Source organism: Rhinolophus hipposideros (assembly GCF_964194185.1).
Source record: "Rhinolophus hipposideros genome assembly, chromosome: 16".
Classification (NCBI taxonomy): domain Eukaryota; kingdom Metazoa; phylum Chordata; class Mammalia; order Chiroptera; family Rhinolophidae; genus Rhinolophus; species Rhinolophus hipposideros.
Genome location: NC_138062.1, coordinates 52,278,642 through 52,296,962, shown reverse-complemented (window position 1 = coordinate 52,296,962; position 18,321 = coordinate 52,278,642). Strand labels below are relative to the sequence as shown.

At 38.8% G+C, this 18,321-nt stretch overlaps 1 protein-coding gene and 1 pseudogene across 2 annotated transcripts in view; one reads left to right on the top strand and one right to left on the bottom strand.

The window, feature by feature from the left end:
- NAF1 (nuclear assembly factor 1 ribonucleoprotein) overlaps window positions 1-17,946 on the bottom strand; it is a 51,953-nt gene extending 34,007 nt beyond the window's left edge. Inside the window, exons 1-2 of the mRNA XM_081077419.1 lie at window positions 17,415-17,946; window positions 13,068-13,236 (exon numbers count right to left, since the gene is read on the bottom strand). Coding sequence (XP_080933545.1) covers window positions 13,068-13,236; window positions 17,415-17,776 — 531 coding nt within the window. The 5' untranslated portion in view covers window positions 17,777-17,946. The remainder of the gene's footprint in view (window positions 1-13,067; window positions 13,237-17,414) is intronic.
- On the top strand, window positions 2,884-3,696 carry LOC308508963 (proteasome subunit alpha type-1-like; annotated as a pseudogene). Its single transcript has one exon. The product of its transcript is annotated as a proteasome subunit alpha type-1-like (transcript).
- Window positions 17,947-18,321: the final 375 nt, after the last annotated feature.

Sequence of the window (18,321 nt, the reverse complement as noted above, 5' to 3'; positions counted from 1 at the left end):
TATCTTTTTTAATAAAAGCAATGTTCTCATACTGTTTTTCTCTAAAATTACTGTCACAGAAACAAAGTTCATAAGAACACCTTCGAAAGTTGACTACATAAATGTAAAATAAAATTATAACCCATCTCAGTATGAAAAACCTTCAATGATGAACCCTATCATATTCTTTTATGTTAACTGAGACCACATTTCATGAAATCTAAGATTTTATATATCACGATGATAAAAGCACTTCCAAATAACTGTAAAATGCCATCAATTATTGGTCCCAACTTTTCACAAATGTTAAAAGGTGAAAAAAGTGTCCACTTTAGCATTGACATTAGCTGTATGCATGAAAAATGAAAGAACAAACAAACATTCCCTGAGCCCCTACTATGTAACCAACACTGGAAATAACTGTCATGCAACAGAGTTGGTCTCTTCATTGGGAAAGTTCATATTCTCTTTACCTGTAACTTTGCACGTATATCCTATCCACCTTTTCAATCTAAGTTCAGGCCATAATGCCTTCCTTGACCGCTGCAGTGCAAGTTTTCTCCCCTTTCACTCCTTCTTATGGCTTCTTTTGTCTGGTAGCATTCATCTGACATTCAAACCTTCTCTCTCTGGTGTTACTTTGCTTTCAGCCTAAGTGTGTATACTCACTCTCTAGTGAAATTCCTCTTTAACAGACATTTGTCTTTATTCTCTAAAGCAATCAGAATTCACTTATTAAAATCTACTGGAGAATGGGGGAATCTAATAAATAGAATGTTTCTGGGTAATGATCACATATACGTAAATACATAGGACATATATAGATATGCTACTCAATAAAACAGTATTTATTTGAAGGTAACAGATCATTCATGCTTGATATTAGCTTTACTGAAATCAGTTTATACAATGAAGCACAAAATATTAATTTCTTAAAAATATTTGTAGAGAATACCAAACATTAATGACAAACGATTTTCTTTTAAGTATATGAGCCATTTCTTAAAAATCAGAAGTTTTGAGAAGACTGTTATTAAGTGCCATCAGTATTCTAAGATACAATAGTATTAGTAGTAATTCCAAAGACATCAAGAGTCATAAAAAGCTAAAGTTGAAAGAGGCCAGTACTTTAGGACAAAACTTATCAACTAAGTTAGGCCTTGAAAACATCATACGCATATTCAGTCAGTTCTTAAGTGTAGGCCAACGTATAATTTTATAGATAGTGGGAGATCAAAAGGTATGAAATAATCCACTGTAACTTCTGGCCACTTGAAGTGGCCCAGATGTATCCATATCCTCATGTTAGGATATTTTAGGATATGTGTCTGCATTGCCAGAATCAAAAAGAGAATATGACTAACTACAAAGTACATTTGTTCGAAAATGTAATATAGGAAGTCTCCAAATCATGAAGGAAAATTTACCAAGAATCACCTACAAGCATTAAATTTGTTTCTTGGTCATGCTATATTGTATGTATAAATACACACTTTATCCTTATTGTAGCATTATCCTTTTTTTAAAAATCCCCAAAACCAATGTAATCATAATTTCCAAACATTATATAAAACTTTTCACATTTTCAAAAGAGTAAATAGGCATTAACTGATAACATTCATTTCTGCTTAAGACTTTGAAATGTCACAATCCCATAAATGTTTTTATGATTCTAAAAATTTTAATTACATCTGATTTATCTGAATGAAAAGTTCAGGGCATAAACTCCTGAAAACATTTTTCAAAAAGATTCTAATTTTCCAATTCAATCACACACCAAATAAACCCTGTGTGGTTTAATGTAGTTCCAAGGCTATAATATGCATGCTGCTTTATGTTTACTGTGCAGGTTAATATATAAATCTTCCCAGTATTAAAGAAGGGTTTGTTTGCAAGAATAATTCCACCTGGTTTTATCTAACATCATGTATTACATAATTATGACATTATGAAAAGAGCCTATTAAGACTCTCCTTTTCAATGACTGACTAATATAGCTGACTAATCCCTCTTTTTTTTCCTTCCTCAATCAAGTTATAACCAAATCTTATGAAGGGATTGTTGCAACTCTCTAAGATTTTATTCGAAAAGAACAATCTCAAGGTTACTTCACCATATATTCCTATATACTGACGATGAAACATGTGCAGGAGTTAGTTGTTAGATCACCAGGATCTAACTTCCCAACAATAGAAAAGATTCAAAAAGCTAGATGCAAGGAGGTGACATTCCTGCCTAACAACAGACTAAATGGAGGTAAAAATTAAGCTCAGCATGCCTAAAGGACAACAGACAACTGCCTAAACTGTGAGACACTTTATAAAAAGGTGGGACATAAAACTGGGTTAAACTGGGCATGTCTGTTTTAGAGCTCTCTAAGCCTCCAGCACAAACTCTAAAATCGGTTTAACTCTGGCCCATTTCAATTTATGTACACCTTTTAGCAAAGACAACATGGATAAAACATTTCATAAATTTTCTTCAGAAAATATATATTTTATTATAACTAATTAGCTGGTGCCTCCTATACCAGGAGACCTGAACGAAACAGCACATACGTCCCAGCTAGAGTGATAACAAAAGAGGAAATACTTTCTAGGAAGAGTGGACTGTCATTTCCTTAAAAAAAGAGAAAAAAAAAAAAATGAACCTAAGCTGAGTAATAGGATTATCTCAAAAGTGAGCAAATACATATAAATCTAATTAGCCAGTTCCTGGGGAAGCTGAAAGTAGAAGACAACAATATTTACACCCAAGGACACAGAAATCCATGTACGTGCTAAAATGAAAAAGATCAATCTACAGGTAAACTGATGAAGTCAGTCAATAAAGAAAAGAATAAAAGGACAGGCAGACTTGATCCATAGCTTTGCTGGAGGCTCCAGCCAGGCCCAAGAAGGAACCATGTTTTGCAATCAGTATAACAATGATGTCACTCGTTGGAGCCCTCAGGGCAGGACTCATCAAATTGAATATGCAATGGAAGCTGCTGCCAAACAAGGTGCAGCCACAGTCGGTCTGAAATCATAACCCATGGAGTGTTGGTTGCCTTGAAGAGAGCACAGTCAGAACTTGCAGCTCATCAGAAAAATATTCTCCACCTTGACAACCATATTGGTATTTCAATTGCAGGATTTAAGGTGATGCTAGACTGTTACGTAATTTTATGAGCCAGGAGTGTTTGGATTCCACATTTGTATTTGACAGACGTCTTCCTGTGTCTCATCTTGTAGCTCTAATTGGAAGCAAGACCCAGATACCAATACAAAGATATGGCCAGAAACCATATGGTGTTGGGCTGCTTATTGCTGGTTATGATGACATGGGCTCTCATATTTTCCAAACCTGTCCATCTGCTAACTATTTTCACTGCAGTTCTATGTCCATTGGAGCCCATTCTCAATCAGCTCATACTTACTTGGAGAGACATAATCTGAGTTTATGGAACGTGACTTCAATGAACTGGTTAAGCACGGTCTGTGTGCCTTATGAGAGACCTCCTGCTAACAGGAAGTAACTACAAAGAATGTTTCCATCGGAACTGTTGGTAAAGATTTGGAGTTTACAATATATGACGATGATGATGATGATGATGATGATGATGATGATGTGTCTCCATTTCTGGAAGGTCTTGAAGAAAGGCCATAGAGAAAAGCACGGCCTGCTCAACCTGCTGATAAACCAGCAGAAAAGGCCGCTGAACCAATGGAGAATTAAGTGATAAACCAGTCTATATGTGTATTATCAACTATGTAGGAATGCAAGAACACGTACTGACGACAATAATCTATACTTTGAACCGAAAGACCTGTAGTGGTGACATAGTATGCTTTAAGAACCAGTCCAGACTGGTCATCAAAATGGAGGCATGAGGTGAACCTCTGAAAGCTCCCCTGGAATTTACAACAAATTGAAAAACTGTAACTCCACAAAGGACTCCCTGCACAGCACACAGGCAAGACGAAGAGTCTCACTACTGAATTCACCTAAAGGTGGGAGAATCGCGCGAGTGGGGGAGGAGGGAAGGGAGAAGTGCGGAGATGGAGCCGCGCGGGCGCAGGACACAGACCTAGCTCAGTGCTCCGAGCTCGCTGCATCCTGGAACTACAGCAGCTGCAGGAAAGGAAAGAACTTGGACTGCTAGGGCTCCGCTTACGGCCCACAGGGTGAGGGGGCAGCATACAAAACCGCTGAACACAACGCTCGCTCACGGCAGAGACCTCAGAGAAAAGACTGAGGTAAGAAGACTGAAAACGGTGTTTTAAGCCCTCACTGCCGAGCAGAGAACAGAAGCCTTAGGCACTGAGACTCGCCGCCCCCTCCGTACCCTCCCAGAGCTCGCCCCGCCCCCACCTGCCCGGTGCTAGAAGCAGAACAGCAGCAGTGTCAGATCAAAAGATCAGAATATTTGCTGCTCTGAGAACTGTGGTCTGCAGACACCGACTCGCAGCCTAACTAGTTCCGGAAAAGGGGAGGGAGCTGTGGAAGCGGGACCAGCTGCAGTGGTGGTCACCACCATTGCACTGGGCCACCTCTCACAACTCACCCCGTCCCTGGCCCAACCTATCTGGGCAGATCCCTGCAGGAGTAAACAGAACTGCTGAAACACAGAGGCTCTGAATCTGGTGCAGAAAGAGCTTTGAAATTTCAGAAGCTCTCCGCATCCCCACAGGGATGTGGTGCCCTAAGACCCAAGTGAACTGTTAACAGAGGAGAAGCCCGCCTTTCATGGAATCCCCCCATTGTGTGAGAAGCTGGAATACTGCAGAGAAAACATAGCACTATGAGAAACTCTATGAGAGAGACCCATAACACTATGAGAGACAAAAAAAAGGCTACAGTCAGAGAGAAAATAAAACATTCTACAAACACCTACTAGAAAACAAAAGAAAGACTTCTTCCAATCAACCCATTGCAGAACCCACTCCTGTAGATTTCTAGGAAGATAAATAATAAATCATTAATTGACATGAATAACCAAGGCAACAAGACAGCTGAGAAAGAAAGTGAAAAGTCTCCAGAAAAGGAACTTAAAGATATGGAAATATGTGACCTAAATGACAGAGAATTCAAGATTGCACTTCTGAAAAAACTCAACGAGATGCAAGAAAACACAGAAAGGCAGTTTTAATGAACTCAGAAACACAATCAAAGAACAAAATGAACATTTTATCAAAGAGATTGGAATTTTAAAAAAGAACCAAATAGAATTTCTGGAGATTAAGAATTCAATAGAAGAAATTAAAAATGAAACAGCCATCTTAGGTAGTAGAGTTAACCAAATGGAGGAAAGAATCAGTGACATCGAAGACAGAAACCTGGAAGTGACACGAATGGAAGAAGAGACTTCAAACTTAAAAGAAATGAAAGAACTCTACAAGAACTTTCTGACTCCATCAGAAAGAGCAATATAAGAATAATGGGTGGACCAGAAGGAGAGGAAAGAGAGAAGGGACCAGAGACTATATTTAAACAGTCGACGAGAACTTCGCAAATTTGTTGGAAGAACTGGATCCTCAAATCCAAGAAGCAAATAGAACTCCTAATTACCTCAATCCATATAGGCCTTCTCCAAGGCACATTGTATTGAAGCTGTCAAAAACCAATGACAAAGAATCCTAAAGGCAGCCAGGGAGAAGAAGATGGTAACCTACAAAGGAAAGCTCATTAGATTGTCATCAGATTTCTCAGCAGAAACTCTACAAGCCAGAGGTAGAGGAAACAAATATTCAAACTATTGAAAGAGAGAAAGTTGAACCAAGGATAACATACAGAGCAAAAATATCCTTTAGAAACGAAGGAGGAATAAAGACGTTTCCAGACATACAGAAGCTGAAGGAATTTTCTAATACATGACCTACCCTACAATAAATATTAAAGAAGGCTACTTGACCACCATCCCCAGGGACAATGTGTGGCAACCAAAACATAAAAAGGGGAGAATAAAGACATGAAATGGATTATGGGAATGGAGAAAGAAGACATGCTGAAGGAAATGGAATACTCTAAATACCAAACTTTCTTTCACATAAACTTAAGGGTAACCAATCAAAAAAAATCCAGAACTGAAATAAATACTGTAATAAAAGAAGAAACAAAGGAAAACATCACAGAATGCCACCACACAGAAATAATAGACAACAACAAAAAAGGAAAAAAATAATGGAGACACAGTCTTACCTAAAACTAAACATAAAATGACAGTAAACCCTCACATATCAATAATCACCCTAAATGTAAATGGACTGAACTCACCAATGAAAAGGCACAGAGTAGCAGACTGGATCAAAAAACTAAACCCAACCATATGCTGTTTCCAAGAGACACATCTCAGCTACAAGGACAAGCACAGACTCAAAGTGATAGGGTGGAAATTGACACTCCAAGCAAATGGTATCCAGAGAAAATCAGGGATATCCATACTGGTATCAGATGAAACAGACTTGAGGGTGAAAAAGGTAACAAGAAACAAAGATGGACATTTCATAATGGTAAAGGGGACTATACAACAAGAAGACATAACAGTCATCGATATTTATGCCATCAATCAGGGAGCACCGAAATACACCAAGCAACTACTAACAGAACTAAAGGGAGAAACTGACCAAAACACAATTATACTAGGGGACTTAAATACATCATTGACAGCTATGGATAGATCATTCAAACAAAGAATAAGAAGTGAAATAGCAGCCCTAAATGACACAGTAGATAAAACGGACCTAAATTGACATACATAGAGCACTTCATCCCAAAACATCAGACTACACATTTTTTCTAGTGTACATGATACATTCTCAAGGATAGATCATATATTGGAACATAAAATCAGCCTCAGCAAATTTAAGAAGATTGAAATCATACCAAGCATGTTCTCTGATCACAAGGCTTTGAAATTGGATATCAACTTCAAAAAGAAAGCAGGAAAAAACACAAATACATGGAGATTAAACAACATACTTTTAAAGAACGACTGGGTGAAAGAAAAAATTAGAGGAGAGATCAAAAGAAACACAGAAAAAAATGAGAATAACAATACATCCTACCCAAATTTTTGGGATACAGCGAAAGCAGTTTTAAGAGGGAATGATTTATATCATTACAGGCCTATCTCAAGAAACAAGAAAAATCCCAAATAAATAACCTCACATTACACCTTAAAGAACTAGAAAAAGAACAAATGAAACCCAAGGTCAGCAGAAGAAAGGAAATAATAAAAATCAGAGCAGAACTGAATGAAATAGAGAACAAAACGACAATAGAAAAATTAATGTGACAAAGAGCTGGTTCTTTGAAAAGATTAACAAAATTGACAAACCCTTGGCTAGGCTCACTAAGATAAAAAGAGAGAAGACACTAATTAACAAAATCTGAAATGAAAAAGGGGAAGTTATCACGGATGCCACAGAAATACAAAGGATCATGCAAGAATACTATGAAGGACTATATGCCACCAAATTCAATAACCTAGAAGAAATGGACAACTTCTTAGAAACATATAGCCTTCAAAGGCTGAACCATGAAGAACTGGAAAATCTAAACAGACCAATCACCAGTAACGAAATTGAATCAGTCATCCAAAACCTTTCCAAAAGCAAAAGTCCAGGACCAGATGGCTTCCCTAGTGAATTCTACCAAACCTTCAAAGAGGATCTAATAGCAATCCTGCTCAAACTCTTTCAAAATATTGAAGAAGAGAAAAAAAAAAAAAAAATATTGAAGAAGAGACAGTGCTCCCTAACTCATTTTATGAGGCCAACATTACCCTGATACCAAAACCTGGTAAGGACGACACAAAAATATCTCTGATGAATACAGATGCAAAAATCCTAAACAAAATTCTAGCAAATCGAATGCAACAATACATTAAAAAGATTATTCATCACGATCAAGTGGGGTTCATCCCGGGTACAAGGATGGTTCAACATCCGCAAATCCATCAATATGATACATCACATAAACAAAATAAAGGACAAAAATCATATGATTATATCAATTGATGCAGAAAAAGCATTTGATAAGATACAACATCCATTTATGATTAAAACACTTAATAGGTATAGAAGGAAAATACAGGAATATAATAAAGGCCATATATGACAAATCCTCAGTTCATATCATAATTAATGGTGAAAAACTGAAGCCCTTTGCTCTACATTCAGGAACACGAAAGGGCTGTCCCCTATCACCTCTGCTTTTCAACATAGTGTTAGACATTCTCACCAGAGCAATCAGGCAAGAGAAAGAAATAAAAGGCATCCAAAATGGGAATGAAGGTTAAATTGTCACTCTTTGCAGATGACATGATGGTATATACAGAAAACCTTAAAGACTCCAACAAGAAGCTATTAGAAACAATCAACGAATACAGTAAAGTTGCTGGCTACAATATCAACGCACAAATGTTCATTGCATTCCTATATACTAATAATGAAATCTCAGAAAAAGAAATACAACAAATAATTCCTTTTGCAATTGCAGCAAAAAGAATAAAATACTTATGAATAAACTTAACCAAGGATGTGAAGGACCTATATGCTGAAAACTACAAGACATTTTTAAAAGAAATTGAAGAAAACACAAAGAAATGGAAAGACATTCCGTGCTCATGGATTGGAAGAATCAACATAGTTAAAATGGCCATATTATCCAAAGTAATATACAGATTTAATTCAATCCCATCAAAATCCCAATGGCATTTTTTAAAGAAATTAAAGAAAAAATCATCAGATTTGTTTGGAACCACAAAAGATTCCGAATAGCCAAAGCATTATTAAGATATAAGAACAATGCTGGAGGTATCACGCTTTCTGACTTTAGCTTGTACTACAGGGCAACAATAATAAAAACAGCATTGTACTGGCAGAAAAACAGATACATAGATCAATGGAACAAAATTGAGAACCCAGAAATAAAACCGCATAAATATGGACAGATAATTTTTGACAAAGAAGTAAAAAACATACAATGGAGAAAAGACAACCTCTTTAATAAATGGTACTGGGAGAATTGGAAAGCCATGTGCAAAAGAATGAAACTGGACTGCTATCTGTCACCATGTATCAAAATTAATTCAAAATGGATCAAAGACAAGCATAAGACCTGAAACAATAAATTGCCTAGAAGAAAACAGGTACTAAACTTATGGACCTTGGGTTCAAAGAGCGTTTTATGAATTTGACTCCAAAGGCAAGGCAAGTAAAAGCTAAAATAAATGAATGGGGACTACATCAAACTTAAAAGCTTCTGCACGGCAAAAGAAACCATCGACAAAATAAAGAGGCAACCAACTGAATGGGAGAAGATTTTGCAAACAGTGCCTCTGATAATGGGCTAATATCCCAAATATACAAGGAACTCATGCAACTCATAAAACAAAAAAACAAACAACCCAATTGAATAATGGGCAGAGTATAGTTTCAGAGGCCCTGAAGAGACATTTCTCCAAAGAGGACACACAAATGGCAAATAGACATATGAAAAAATTCTCAACATCACTAATCATCAGAGAAGTGCAAATAAAAACCAAAATGAGATATCACCTCACCCTGTCAGAATGGCTGTCATCAACAAGACAAATAGTAACAACTGTTGGAGAGGCTGTGGAGAAAAAGGAACCCTCATCCACTGTTGGTGGGAATGCAGACTGGTGCAGCAGTTATGGAAGGCAGTGTGGAGGTTCCTCAAAAAATTACGAATAGAATTACCGTATAACCCAGCAATCCCTCTCCTGGTATCTACCCAAAAAATCTGAAAACATTTATCCATAAAGACACTTGTGCTGCAATGTTCATTGCAGCTTTATTTACAGTGGCCAAGACATGGAAACAACCAAAATGTCCTTCGATAGATGAATGGATAAAGAAGTTGTGGCATATATACACAATGGAATACTATTCGGCCGTAAGAAAAGATGATATAGGAACATTTGTGACAACATGGATGGATCCTGAGATTATAATGCTAAGCGAAATAAGTCAGACAGAAAAAGCAGAGAACCACATGATTTCACTGATATGTGGTATATAAACCAAAAACAACAAAAGAACAAGACAAACAAATGAGAAACAAAAACTCATGGACACAGACAATAGTTTAGTGGTTACCAGAGGATAAGGGGGGTTGGTGGGAGGGATTCGAGAGGAAGGGGGATCAAATATATGGTGGTGGAAGGAGAACTGACTCTGAGGGGTGAACACACAATGGGATTTATAGATGATGTAATACAGAATTGTACACCTGAAATCTACGTAACTTTACTAACAATTGTCACCCCGATAAACTTTTAAAAAAAAAATTATCAGTCCAGGTGTGAATTTTTTCCAAGCTCCTTCACTGTAAAGCATATATTGTGACGCATTTTTCTTTGAGAGGGTATATATTCATTTTCTAAACAGTATAGTTATGTGTACTAATGTTTTTATGTAAAGAATATAGTGTCTTTGTGATTTTAAAGACAACTGTGAAATACAATTGTTTCACCTGCTGGGGGAAAAAAAGTGACATGCAGAGAACTATTAGGATATCCAAGAAGCACATAAAATAAACAGCATGGCCATCCTACAGAGCTGCCTTAATTCCCAATGACTCTCCTAGCCAAATAAGTTTAAAACAAAACCCCCTTCTCCTGAAGTACTTTCGCGAGTGTCTACTGCTCACAACCACAAGGGTCCAACATATGTGGTAACACCTTCCAAGTGTTTCCCTTTTCACCTCTATGGAGAATAACTACTATTAATGACTGAATGGCACCCCATTCTGAAATGGATATAAACCTCCCTTTCCTGTGACAGACAATCCATTCCTCCTGGTTTGCATAGGTTGATACCACCCACCCAACCCCAACCCTTCTTAAAATATACACACATTCACACTCCACTCTGCCAATCGCTCTCATATGCTCCAGCCCTCACGCTCACTCATGTGCTTTCTCTCAAGCACACACTTTCCTACATATTCTCCTACACAAACAGGAGTGACTACATGACTCATGCCAGAACAATCTGCATACCCGTTCCACTAGACTCGGTAATTTGTTCAGGGCTGTGTACCAAGACGCAGGTAAATCAGTAAAAGTCCTTCCATGACTTTCATACAAGAGTATCAGTGGCCAACTGCCAGCCCCATGGAGAAACACCTACTGATCAACTGAGAAAGAAGCAGAGTCCTAAAGACACTGAGTACTTGTAGCCATACTATCCTTGGTAGTAAGAGCCAAGTCATTCTCTTCCCTTGAACTTCAGAGTTGGGGGCCTGATGGAGTCCTAATATACTCTTTCAGAGCCCTAAATCAAAGATTTAGTGCAGACCAGGGAACTCTACCTATCTCTAGAAGCAGAGTTGTCTAAAGGACTAAAAACTTCTAACAGGTTTATTTCCTAGTTGTGTAAATATAAAGTGAACAGCTCGTCAAGAATCTAAAACTGAAAAATAAAGACCTCTTCCATCCTTCTCAAAGATCTCTAGGAACTGGCACAAAAAGGAAAGGACCAGCCCATTTTTCCAAGTTTTAAAAGCGAACACACTTTCCCAGCAAAAATGTAATTTTCTGATATGAGCCAAATATACATACTCACAGAACTCAATAGCACTTCCAGCAATTAAATTTATTTGTCTCTGCTCTATTTCTTGTCTGTTTCCCTCCACTAGACACTATGAAAGCAGAAACCGGATGGGTTTTGTTTACAGCACCTAGCATGTAGCAGGTGTGCTATAATAGTTTAAGAATGAATTAAGTTAAATATTCACTCATTCATTCATTCCATTGACTGAGAACCCATTACGTGTAAAGCACTCTACTGAAAACTACAAGAGCTACAAAGATCAAATATGAACCTAGTCCAGCAAAGAACACGGTTACTGGCCTCTCTGCGGCTACAGATCCTTTTCGACTTTGATGAAAATATGGGTACTCTATACAGACACATACTAAACAAATAGACCAAGATTTTACATTCAATTTCAAGGGAGTCCCAAGGTAAGAATTCCAGATCTAGTAAGAAAAATAAGTTGACATATACACAGAAGTCCTTTATTTGCTGATTTTTATACTCTAAGAAAAAACTTAAGAAGAAAGGAAAGCAAGATTCAGGGAAAAGACCAAACAAGTGTCCCAATATTTTCAGAAAAAGAATCATAAGTTGGGAGAGGCTTTGTGTAAAAACACTACTGAGAGATATCAATGTCTGTAGGATGCAAACATGAAATACTGATGAAGTTGCATAAAATTCCAAGGGATTTCAATACATGAAACACAAGACAGTAAATTTCTTATATGAGTAAAGAAAAAGAAATAATATTGGTAGAATTCAGTTATGGAAAGGCACCCTACCGCCTCCAGGCTTTTCAATTTTTTTCAAAACTTGCATTAAACTTTTTCACTCATTTAAGCATTATATAGTAGTTGAAATTAGTGATCATTAAATTTATAAAAACAACTAATAATAACTAAGTACATGTGAGGGTAGGGAGAATAAACATGTAACAATATAGCCTATATTCTGAAACTCTGAGGAGACTTTCCTCTTGACTCGAGAGGTTTCAACCAGACTACCATTATCCTCCTCGGGGCATCTTACAGCTTAAGAGGAAATAATCACACAAGAGCTAACTTTACAAACCAAACCTATCAAGTGTCATTTTACAATGAACGTCAACTAATTAGGATACCTAATAAGCTCAACCCATTTAATTTCATTTTCTATGTCTCTAAATACAATCAATTAAAAAGAATGATTTCAATTGCCATTGAGCAAAATTTTCTGGCTTATGGATATAAACAAAACAAAACAACAAAAAATAAATATTTTCTAGGGAAGATTAAAAAATGAAAAATAGCAAGATAAAGTTGACACCCTGGGGGAAGAACAATTAGCAAATGTTAGAGTTAGAAACTTAAAAAGTATTCAGATCAATCTTCTCTTTTACTTAAAAAAGGCAAGGCATGGCAAAAATAAGTCCATTAAGAAATTCAGAATAGTCTTCAAATTTATGGAGCCGGTACAGACCAAATAAGATCAATATGAGTACCACAATATATTTGAGAATATTCAAATTGGGTTTGTGTAGTGACAAATCTAGGTACTTACATTAAGAAGTAACTCATCTTTTGTTTTAAGAGGAAAATTCTTGTTTTCCTTCTCAACTTGTAAATCATCTTCTCCATCTGACAGCACTGGAGCAAGTGATGTAGGAGAGGAAGAGGAAGATGAGGAAGACGAGGAAGATGAGGAGCTTGAACTATCTGAATCTGTTTCACTGCAGGGAAGAAAAAGTTGAAAACTTAGTAAATCATTAATATAATGGAATGATACTAACATAAGATTATTCAACTAAGAAATATCTACTTTACCACATGTTTATTGTTACTGGTGTAATTCACAAGCCAGCATTTTGAAGTCGATTACAGTATTTGGAAAATAGTCCTTACGCCACTGACATTTCAAATCCCGATGTAACTGATACTCTCTTATTAATACAATAGTTTTACACATCACACATCTGTCTGAATATAATTAAGCATGTGACATATCACTGACAGAAGAGGGCTCTGGGCAAAGCACTTCTCTTATTGGTCATTAATGACCAGATCACTTAATTGCCATAGTTTCTTCTCAGTCTTCAGACAATTTGGAACCTCAGTCACCAACCATGTTGACCCGTCTACTCTGAAAACCCCTTTCGCCCTTGACTTCCACAGCACTTCTTGTTACTAGTAACCCTCCTCACAGTGTAAATTTTGTTTGCTGGTTACCCCACTTTGGCCCCTTTCATGTGCTGAGCCCCATGCTCATTTTCCCTTCTCTCTGTACTCTTCCCATGGATAACCTCACCCACTTCAATGTTTTCAATCATCATCCAGGTGCAGAGCACTTCTACACCTTCAATGCTGCTATCTCTAAGCTCCACTCTGACCTTTGGCTGCATACTGGCCACCCGTGTGTGAATGATCTGTATCTATATTTACTTCACACAGCAACAAGTTAAACGGAAAAAAAGTGCATTCTCCTCACTGAATCACTTCTGTTTGAGCTTCTATTTTATTTATTTCTTAGTCTTTAATCTAGTCACTATAGGTAGAAACCTCGGAATCACTTTGAGCTATCCATTCTCAAAGTCAATGACACAATTCTATCTTCAGATTAGTAAACATCACTCCTATTCCATTTTCCATCCCATTTCCATTGCTACTCCTATTTCAAGTCCTCATTTCTCACCTGCTTTTCTGTAATAGTATAACTGATGTCAATACTACTCTGTCCCCACAATCACCCCTTTTATCCTATTGCTGTAGTACTGCTACTTTCACCCTCTCATGACCTTCCATCCTAATCAGTTCACACTCTAGCTTTAAAAAAACCGTTCTTGACTGAAGATTAGATATGTGGTAATCATTGTTGATTTTGTTACATGTGATAAGAGTATTGTGATTATGTAAGAGAATGCCCTCTTAGAGAATGCATGCTGAAACATTTAGGAATGAAGTATTATGTCTGTAAATGAATTTCAAATGGCTTAATTACATGTACAGGTGAAACTAACACTTCTGAAATGTTATTAACTGCTAAGTCAAGGTGATAACTATATGGGTTTATACTATTCTTCCCATTTTTTATTAAGAAAATATTAAAACACAAGAGATAAACCTTAACAAATTTTCTCCCTAAATCCATAGTGTACAAGGTGAAGGTCATGCTCCTTAGCATGACATCTATCTCAGAGCCACTTGCAATCAAGTTCCCGGTAACCTTCACAATCTCATCTCCTACCACTTCTCACACACAGGTTTTTATCTAGCATAGAAGTGTATAGAGTTTTCCATTTATGATACTTCCATTGACTAGAATGTCTTCAAATGTAAAGAAATCTCATTTCTCTTTCCATATTTCCCCGAAAATAAGACCTAGCCGGACCATCAGCTCTACTGCATCTTTTGGAGCAAAAATTAATTTAAGACCCGGTCTTATGTTAAAGTAAGACCAGGTATAATATAATATGATACTGGGTCTTACATTAATTTTTGCTCCAAAAGACACATTAGAGCTGATGGTCCGGCTAGGTCTTATTTTCGGGGAAACATGGTTATAGGTTCATCTTAAATATTGCCACCTCTGAAGCCACCCCCTAATCAACAAAAGAAGCATTGCTGACTTCCTTTCCTATCTCTCACGGCACTTTTTTTCAAACTACTTATTATGAAGGACTTGAAATCATGACATTAGCTCTGGTAAGTATTACCTTTCCTCCTGTTACAGACGGAAATGGGCAAAGGCCATTTCACCACTTGGGCTGAGGAATGAGCAAATCCATCCGATTTGCAAGTGAACTCCTTCCTACCATTGTTGGCTTAAGAATCTCTCCCTCTGTCCCAGATCATTCCCATCAGCACACCAACATTCTGCACTGCATGCTTAACCATCCATCGATGCCTCATTTCTCCCCTTAAAATATCTTTGAAAAGTTATTAACACATTCTGTCTCTACTCCCTTATTTCTTCAATCATCACCACTCCTTTACAAGGTCACCAAAAATCTCCAGCTGTAAAATCCAGTGGACACCTTTCTGTCATATTATTTAACTTCTCAGCAACATTTGACATGCCTCCCCACTCACTTCCTCAAAAACCTTCCATTTTTTTGCATGTATTATAGTACAGTGGTATCCCACCGTTCTGTCGTCATGGCTTTAAATATGAACTTCACTGAAAAAGACTTAAAAGACATAACACTTAAATGCAGAGTTTGAATACTGTTTCAATTCTAATTCAAACAAACCAACTGTTAAAAGACACCATTGAGACAACCAGAAAACTATGAATACAGACCAAGTGATATTAAGGAATTAGGATTAATATTTAGTAAAACTGATAATGAATGGTGGTTATACAGAGTATTTTATCAATTAGAAACTCATAGCAAAGAATTTTCAGGTAAAGTAGCACGATGACTGAGATCTGCTTTAAAACTATCAGGTTAAAAAGTGTTAGATAAAACAAGATTAGCAAGTATTGGAAACTGTTAAGTTTGGTGATGAGTATATTGCATTCATGATATTATTCTCTACTTTTTCCCAAATTGAACATGTCTATAATAAAAAAGTTCTAACTACAATCTGATGATGCTGAAATGTACATCTCCAGCCTAGAACTGTCCTCCAAACCCTAAATTCATCAAACTACTGCTTGCCTGACATCTCCAAATGGCTGTCAGAGAAATCTCAAATTAATTGTCCAAATTAAACATTCCTATTGGTTTCTAGCCCCCATCTCAATAAACACTGAGTACACAGCACCACAATCAACCCAGCTGATGGCTCTTTGTCTAGCCACTTCCACATCTATTTGTAAGCCTGACCACGGTAACTTCAAAATATTCAATCCAGACAACCATGGTCATGTCATGGACTCACGCAACATCTTTCCATCTACTTCCACTCTTCTCTGCTTTTGCTCTTGAACCCAGTTCAATTCTTCCTCTACAGAGCAAAACTTACTAGAATGTTAACCTGCACATGCCACTTCTGTGCTTAAAATTCTTCAACAACTTCTTCAGTACGTAGAATTAAAACTTTAATATGGCTACAGGGTCCTACAAGGGTGGGGGTTCTCCTAATACTTTCTCAGTGCCTTGCTTGCTCCCTCATGGTAATTTTCACCAACTCTATGTATTGATATGTTTACTTACATTTTTCATCCCTCTCACTAGAATGTAGGGCAAGGATCATGTTTACTGCGGTTCACCTCTGTTCTGTATCCCACACAACACACTCCCGCACGACTTGTAAACATTTAATGTGAGTAGAGAACATCCTACACACTTAAGTCCTTAAGTCTTCACCCACCATAGAAGTTTCATATTTAAAAGACACGGGGCAGCGGGGTCGGGAGAGGGAAGTCTTACAAAACCTAATCAGAGTATACCATAATACTAAGTGATAATGTTTTGCTGATTTCACGAACACATGCTCCCAACAAGGATTACAGGAATTAACAAAATTGTCAGGAGCCAATTTGGAAGCACAGAGAGTCCTTTCCTCCTCAATTCACCTGCTTCAAAAACACAAGCACACGTTAAACTTCATGGGGGTGGAAAAAAACATCAGATCTGACACAAAACTCAGTTACAACCACCAGGGACACGCCAAACCAAGTAGCTACAGAAATGATCCAATATCCTCAGGTTTTCGATAGTCTAACTGAAAATGATACGATCTGTATACACATAGGATCTTGCAGACTACCAAATTTGGGGGAGGAGCGAGCGGACTACCAGGCTCAGATTCACAGCGAGATGTGCAGTCAACAGCGAGAAACGCGCGGCCCGAGCAGCGAGTCAACACGTGCGCGGTGAGCTCCAGGGGCCTCCGCTCACCCGCAGGCCCCCCGCGGGTTCTACAAGCCCTCTCCCCGCGCGTTCGGGACCTGCAGGCACCCGACCTGTCCGATTCTGAATCCGAGTCCGACATCTCCAAGAGGCCTGGGGGCTGCGCCAGCGGTGCGGCGCCCGTGCCGGTGACGCAGTTCCCTCCAGGTGGCGGTTCTGGCCCCAACTGCGGCGCGGAGCCCTCGCCGACCGCGGGGCCGAGCACAAGTTCCGGCGGCTGCTCCTCGGCTGCCGGAGTCTCCGCGGCCTGCCCCGTGTCGGGAGACCCCTCAGCCGACTGTCCCGGCGGCGGAGGCTGTGGGACAGGAACGGAGCCCGGTGCCTGCCCGGTGGCCTGACCTTGGCCAACCCCAAAGCCGGTAACATTGAATTTCAGAGTCTCCAGCTGAGCAGCGGCGGCCTCCACTACTTCCATGGCGTCGAGGCAGTCTCACGTCCTGGGCCTCGGGCAGGCTCGCGGCTCGCTCGGGGAATACAGCAGCCTTGGCAGCGGCTATAACTGTACCTGGGTCCCACTTCCCGCGTTTCTCCGGGAACCACACGCGGGGTTGCCTGGAGACACGCCCCCACCGCTCACTCAGAGGCACTTCCGGGAGAGCGTATTACGTAACGTGACGCGCTGCGCTCCCTGGGGGCGGGGCGGGCCGCAGAACCTTTGAAAACCGGACCTCGGGCGGTCCTAACGCCGCCTTTTTCCCTGCGTTAGCGGGACGGCGCCGCTCACACGGTCAAGTCGGACGCGTCGAATCGCCAATTGCTGGATCTGGGACAATTCTACTACAAACGAATATTCTAACGGGTTGTAGGACGGGGGGAGATGACTGTGCGAGCCTCTGTGTATCAGAAACTTGAGCCTGGACGTCTTGAACACACATGTCCCGTAAACTTAATTAAAGTGAAGTGAAGTGAAATCGCTTGAAAGGTAGCGAACACGTTAACCACTTATCTCAAAAAAATCTA